We start from the raw sequence: 7,102 nt of genomic DNA, 5'->3' as shown, positions 1-7,102 counted from the left end.
TGGATCTGTCTCTGTCTGTCTCTCTCTCTCTCTCTCACAGGTGCACCATTACAAATAGAATAAAAAAAGAGTAGTTTTTAATATTCAAGCAGAAGAAGAAGGAGCAACATCTTAGCACTGACATGAAGGAAAAGGAGCAAATTTTTAAGAGCAATGATCTTGCTCTAAATGATGAGAAACTTTTCGATTTTGTCTATAACGCAGGAGCTACTAGGACGACTTTCACATTATTGCTGAGATGTTAACAAGCCTTTGCAAGTAGAGTCAATTTTGGACCAGCACGTAGAGTACCTGTCGAAACACAAGGATGGTTTCAAAAAATTAGTATCCAAAGGAAGGCTGCTGCTAAACAATCAGGCTCACGTGCACTTGCTGGATTGTGCACAAAGAAAGAAGACAAATAGTTTTCTATACAAGAAGTACCAAGAACTCCCATCTTCCTACAAGCCTACTTGGTGTACCTTACACTTAAGTTGCTAGATTCCTCTGCTTCTTGCACTGCCTCTATAAAGAGCTTCCTAAAAGGGGTGAAGAACTACTGTATGAAGGTACTATTCAAGATGAAATTCCCCAAGAAGATAAGTTACCTTCTAATAATGAGGAGGGAGGCAAAAGTTGAAGAAGAAATACAATTAGCACAGGAGGAAGAGGAGGCGAAGTCTATGGATATTGTTGCTCTTAAGACATTAACAATACAGAGACCTCTGGATGTAGATCTGTTCAAAGTGGACCAGTGTGGTCTAGTATTGCCAGTGCTGCCAGAATTTGTTATGGATAACAAACGTTATGTACTATTGTCTGACGACATTCAGAATATATTCTCTCTCTCTCTCTGTCTCTCTGTCTCTGTCTCTCTCTCTTTCTCTCTCTCTCTCTCTGTTTGTATATGTGTGTGTGCTGTGTGTCTGTGTGTGTGTGAATGTGATATGTAGACTTATGTTTCCTTAATTATTTTGTGTTGAAGTGTACATTTGAAGTCAATGATGAATTCTTACAGCAGCATAAAAGGAAGTACTGTGGCTGAGACACAGCTCTCTCTCACTACCTAAACAAATTGTCTAAGGCAAAGATTATAATCTACCACAATGCCATGAGCTAGGAAGGGAGAGTTACAAATTTTTTATTCAAGACATTGTCCTTGTTCCTAGGTGCAATGATTATTCCTAAAAGTTATGAGAAGATTATTTTGATAGAGAAGTCTACTGCCTTAGAATTTTTTGGATCGTCGACCCTGGTTATGCCAGCAACCAAAGGGGTTACTTTCATACATATGCTGCAGTAGCATTGTCTCTAGGCATAGAGAACCTAGAGGAACTAGAAGAGTATGGCAAACACCGTTTTCTAAGGTATAAACGAAAGCCAGAACCACAGGAATTGCCAAAGTCATTAGAATGGAAAGATACATTGTAAAAGACTTATGTGTTACATCTATCTATCCAACGATGATTAACAAAAATCGTTTGTTCTCTCTATTTTTTTGTGCTTCTATGGCATCTGAGTTTTTAAATGCTTAGGAATGCTTCAATCTCTTCCTTTACATATGTCTGAGTGTCTGCATCAGTTTGGATGACCTCAACATTTATGTAGTTGTTGTAGTATCCTTCTATAGAACCATTGAAACACTTCTTGTAGGCTGTTTGCCTTACTTTTTCCACCACCATGTTGTGTGTGCTTGAAATCTACATTTCGATAGCCATATAGTGTGATTTCTCGAGTCCTTGTGTGTTCCAAATGCTAGGATCTCCGTATTTGTTGATAAAGTAAGGCATGTGGGGTTGTAGAGAATATGCTGCATAAGAAAACATACAATGTAAGTTAGTATCGAGGGCTAGGAAACAACAGTAAGCTAGAAACATACCATGTAGTGTGTAATGTTGGTGTCAATCCAAGCAGCTCTGAACGCTTGTAAGCTGTCTTGAAATCTCTTTTTGTCTTGCTAGGAGTAGTTGACTTTCTCACACATTTGGAGGAACAGAGTATCAATTGAATGCCAAACATCTTCTTTGACATTCCTTGAAGCACCTTCATGGTCTTTCACTACATTATGAAGCTTTTTCCACTCTTGGTATTCGATTCGACTTGTGTAGGTTGTTGTATATTGCTTTCCTAACTTTGTAGGTTGTTGTATATTGCTTTCCTAACTTTGTAGGTTTGTGTTGCTGATTATTCATTGGCTTGGAAATAAATCTTCTTGTCTTAACACCTCCAATGGAGGGTTTCATTGAAACTTCCGTTTGATTTGATGACTTTTTAGTGTCCTTCAGAATCTGGACATTACCTCCATGTAGTCCAATTTCTGATAGCACCTTCTCCATTGCTCAGATGGCTTCTTTCCTCTTTGCTACATTCTTAATCTTCCAAGCAAAGCCAATGTGGAGATATACCAGTTTCTCTATGATACGATGCAAAGCATGAAGCATGCATATATGCACATTGGAAACAAGAATCTCAAACACTAGTTTAAAGTTCTCATCCAAAATTTATCTGTTCGGTTGTCATCTCCACCACTTAGAGTCCATCACCCTTGTGGAGTCCATGCAGTAAAGGCATGGAGACTTTGCATTGGCCCCTTTGTTGCAACTAAATAAGCACTTGAGAGTCTTCAAGTCACCCGCAAGATGCCATTGGACTTGAAATTTCTCCCTTTTCTTTACATGGAGCACCCTGGTTGTATTCATCTGGTCCTTTGATGAGATTGGGGATATGTGTCTGATGAAATACCCAAAACAAGGATTCATGGTCCTCTTTCTTAATCTCAAATGAACCTAGCCACCAGATGTTCATCTCAGATTGCACACTAAAATACTTTAGATCATCCCTACTGCAATTACAAAGAGCCCTATTCAGAAGTGTTAGTGTGACCCTTTCCATATTTTTCTCCTTGTAATAATCTTGCACTCATCAAGCTTGATGACAAACTGAAGTACACCTCCTATCTCCTCAAATGTAATATCATAAAACTCCTCCATTCTCTTTTGCAAGAGCTCCAAGTCCATGAATATATTTTTGTGTTCATTGTAGAATACGATGCCACCTTCTCCTTTAAACTCTTCTACAATGTGGTGTGAGTGACCAACATAGTGAAGATGTTCTGTGTTTAATTCCTCCCTATGTCTCTAAACTTTTGTAGGTGTTGGAATTAGCTTTTGCTTTAATGCCATTGGCCTCAAGGAGGGATGACACTGACTTCTAGGTGGCACTATAACCCTTACGACTAACTCCACTTGAATCCATGGCGAAGTGAATATCCGCCAATTAATACTATATTGTTGGTTACAAATTCATCCACTATATCTCGTTGAACCACCTTGAACTTCTTCTCTTTTATCATTTCTCTTACCATTCTTGATGTCACGAATGGTTTTAGTTGTTTTGCTGGATTAAGATTGGGATTGATATTCTCTTTGTCAGGATGTATGACAACCCTACAAATATAGCACTACTCATTACTAACTTAGAGAACATGTAAATCACAAAGAAGCCCAGCAAATAAAATAATATTAACTGCTAACATAAAAGACATGTGAATGGTGTTGCGTGACGAGTGAAGATCAATGCAAGGATGCAACAAAAAGATACTTAGGGCTCTTGTAAAGAGTTCCAAGTTGTAGATGAGTGTGGGAGTGGGTTTGACAATAATCCCACATGGGAACTTTTGGGAGTTTTAGAGTTTTTGTATAAAAAGTGGCTCATTTGAGAGCTTATGGACACATTGGGCAAACTCATGTTTGAGCTCTCTTGAGACTAGCTCTCCCTCTTTTCCCATAGAGGTACAAGCTCTTCTCTCTCCCCATCTACATTGTTGTAAGTTCTATTTTTGTTAATTCAATGCAATGAGTTGATATTTGTCTCTCTTCTCATGTCAATTCTCTAGTGTGCATGTTTCTTATTGATAGCTTCAAGGTTTGTGTGCATGCTAGGGAAATGAGTATTTGAGAATGAAGAATGCTTTGATCTTGTGTATGCAATAGCTTAGCTTTCTTCTTGTGTTGAATGTATGAATGAGTGGGACGATGAGTGAGTGAGCATGGCAAGATTGAGCTTGTGTGTGTGTTAAGTCTATGTCAATGGTAGTAGTATTCTTCGCATTCTCTCCATCAAATGGATAAGCTTTTGTGCACCGGTACGGGTTGAATCCCTAGCTCCGAAAGGGATGCAAATCCCATTGGATTAAGCTACATGTGGATCATACTACTCTTGCTACAAGTGAGAGAGTTTTCTGTCTCTCCATTGGCGCCGCTGCCGGGGAGAAGACTCAAATCTGGTTGAGAGTGTGTGGAAACCACCACTATTTCCTCTTTTGGTTGCAAAACCATTGAGTGATTAGGTTAAGTGCGAGTGTGCGATCTTGGTGTGAGTGGATAAGGTTACGATAAGAAAAAAACCATTGAGCGGTTGAGGTTTCTCCCGCATTGTTTTTTATGTTTTATTGCTTTTATTCCTTTTCAAGTACCGTCATTATGCTTACATTCATTGTTTTTATTGCCATTTCATGCTTTCATGCTTTTCGCTAACATGTGATTAGTAAAAATAAATAAAAATAAAAGAGGTGCATTGCTAAGCTCTTCCATAGCTTATGCAAGCTCCATAGACTCCCAAGTGTGAAGCCCGCTTAAGGAAGAGAGGAGAGAGGGAAAGAGAAGGGAGAAAGAAAAAAAAAAGGAGGAGAGAGGTTGCAAATTTTATTTTTTTTGTTATATGTTTTTGTTTTTTTGCATACAAAGATTTACATTAGGGCCAAAAACGACTCAAAAAGGGCTATGTAAGGAAGTGATTAATTTGCTAATTAGCGGAGCCGTTGACGGTCAAAACGACTCCAAATTTAGCAATTTTCCTAAATAAAAGCACATTCAAGTTATTTAAAGCACATTCAAGTACATACCTTTTAAAATTAAAAAAACAATTTCACGATTCTCGGAATAGTTAATGCCGACATGACCACGATTCTTATTTTTGAATTTTTGCCGCCCCTCTCTCACTGTTTCTTTGCCATTCTCTCCCTTTTTTTGTCACTCTCGGATATGGCTCTGTTCTTCACGAGCTTTCTCTACTAACTTTTTATGCTTATTGCTCTGTTCCATCTTTTATCAAACTTAATAAAGAGTATTAAGTTTCAATAAAGAGTATGCGACTACACGAAGTTCTTTTCAAAGGCCGTTGACAGATTTCAATGAAGTTTAACGACTTCGGAAGGGAAGTTTATATCCACCAGACCCTGAAACTGGAAGGTATCCTTCTTTTCATACTCCTCATGATTTGATGAGATTTGTTGGAGATGGGGTTAATGGCTTACTGGGTTATAGTTTAAGGCTTGCTTAGTCTGCAAGCAGCATAGCTAGCACAGCAAAGAAAGTAACCTGCTCTAGAGGCATTAAAGCCTTCAGCATAACCAAAAATCCTAAGGGCAGCAGCTCTCTCAAGAACCAATATCTTGTTAGCATTTATTTGAAGGGGTGTGTAACCAAGAAACCTTGACAATACCTTTAGTGCAAATAAAGGTAGCTCAGGCTCTTCAGAATATTGACTATGAAAGGCACAAAAGGTTGCCTTGTCCAACAAAGGAAGATAGTGCAAAAGAGAGGATGAATCTTTCTTAAAGGTTCCTTCTGTTGCCTTTCCTCGTGAACCTTTGGCTCTTCCAAGAAAATTATCACTGTCAAGAAGTTCAAGCTGCAGAAAAAAAATAATTGATTAAAAAAAGCTTTAAAAGACAGAAAAAATATCAAGGGTAATTAATGAAACAACCTTCTGCAATTCATCATCTGCAACAACAACCTTCTCCTGTGCGAGGTTGAATAAACCAATTTTTTCCTTCTTTACAACCTCTTCTTCTAAATTTCTCAGCTTGATATCTCTCCCAAAAGATTGAATACCAAGCTCCTGGAGCCTGTTTTCAAAATCCTCATCCTTCAAAGAAGGTGCTTCCTCCTCAACTCTCTTCATGCAAACAGCAAGTGCATCAGGAGCAATAACAAAAGAATCATTTGAAGTCTGGAGATCAAGAGATAAAAACTCCTCCTTGGACTCTTCCTCTGTGCCAATAAAGTCCAAGGCAACCTCAGAAGCCTCAGCTATAACTGCAATACAGTAGTCCTCCCTTATATTGAGAAGAAATTGAATCTGATGAAGAGGGATGAAATCTTTGTCATTAATAAGAAAGGAGGGGAGGCTTGGTATAGTAAGGGAGGCCTCAGACACCTCCACATCTTCAATGGGTTCAGGGATGAGGGTGCTTGCTTTAAACTCTGCAACATCCAAACCTGCACTTTCTTTTTCCTCTGAAGCAAAATAAATTTTTTGCATCTCCAAGGTCTCAGATTTCTCTATGTTCAAAACAGTGGAGACATTCGAGTTTAATTCATCCTTGGATGGAACATCTTCACCTGGAACTTGAGCACTTTTCTCATCTCTGAGAAAAAGAAAGAAAAGAAAATCAATGTCCTTTGAAACAAGGTTGCAACTTTTAACATGGAGTTGACAGGATATGGATTCTGGGATTAGAACATTGGACTTCTTTGAAAACCTGCCAAACCTTCTTAAAACTTTATTTTTTTCAAGAGAATTTTGAGTGAAATCAGTGAGATGAATGTAATCTTTTCCTTCTAGAATCAAACACCGACCAAGAACTGCATCCTCAAATTCCTTTAATTCATCTGAAATAAACTCTCTAAGTTTATCCAAGATTTCACCAAGGACAAATTTGGGATTGAAAATTTTCAATGCCTCTGAGTAGACTTGCATGTGTCCACCAACCTCCAAAACGGCCTCCAGCAACCTTTCACTTGGGTCATCGAAAATTTGTTCTCTTCCCTCAAGATTAGTACTCATATCTTCGGTTCAATCTGCAAAAGAAATGGAATAGAAGCACCAAAACATAGTGGAAAACCTGCCTTAGAACCAATTCAACGTCTTAATTCAAGCCTCTAGGTTGTTTAGAGGTTCAAGAAGCATTTACCAATACGGTGCGATACAAGGGCTTTGGAACACCTCGGAGGGCCTCCTATCGCGTCGTGTTGGATAAGCTGAGGGAAAGAAATGAAGCACCTGAATGGAGCAAAACGAGGTCTTTGTAACAAATGCAAGGGCCTCCTCTCGCGTATTG

General features: G+C 38.7%; 1 protein-coding gene across 1 annotated transcript; it reads right to left on the bottom strand.

The window, feature by feature from the left end:
• Positions 1–5,304: 5,304 nt before the first annotated feature.
• On the bottom strand, positions 5,305–6,828 carry LOC147613103 (uncharacterized). Its single transcript, XM_086782750.1, has 2 exons — positions 5,746–6,828; positions 5,305–5,670 (listed from the first exon to the last, which is right to left on the bottom strand). The coding sequence occupies exons 1-2, from the start codon at positions 6,826–6,828 to the stop codon at positions 5,305–5,307; spliced, it is 1,449 nt and encodes a 482-aa protein (XP_086638876.1).
• Positions 6,829–7,102: the final 274 nt, after the last annotated feature.

This window comes from Cibotium barometz, chromosome 44, assembly GCF_041138505.1.
Source record: "Cibotium barometz isolate CiBa-2024 chromosome 44, ASM4113850v1, whole genome shotgun sequence".
Lineage (NCBI taxonomy): Eukaryota > Viridiplantae > Streptophyta > Polypodiopsida > Cyatheales > Cibotiaceae > Cibotium > Cibotium barometz.
Note: the sequence above shows the minus strand (reverse complement) of the source record. Positions and strands in the feature narration are given on the sequence as shown.

Coding starts and splice junctions, on each gene's coding strand:
- LOC147613103 (XM_086782750.1), bottom strand. CDS start 6,828: ATGAGTACTAATCTTGAGGGAAGAGAACAAATTTTCGATGACCCAAGT. Junction 5,671..5,745: donor CAGATGATGAATTGCAGAAG/GTTGTTTCATTA, acceptor TTTTTTCTGCAG/CTTGAACTTCTTGACAGTGA.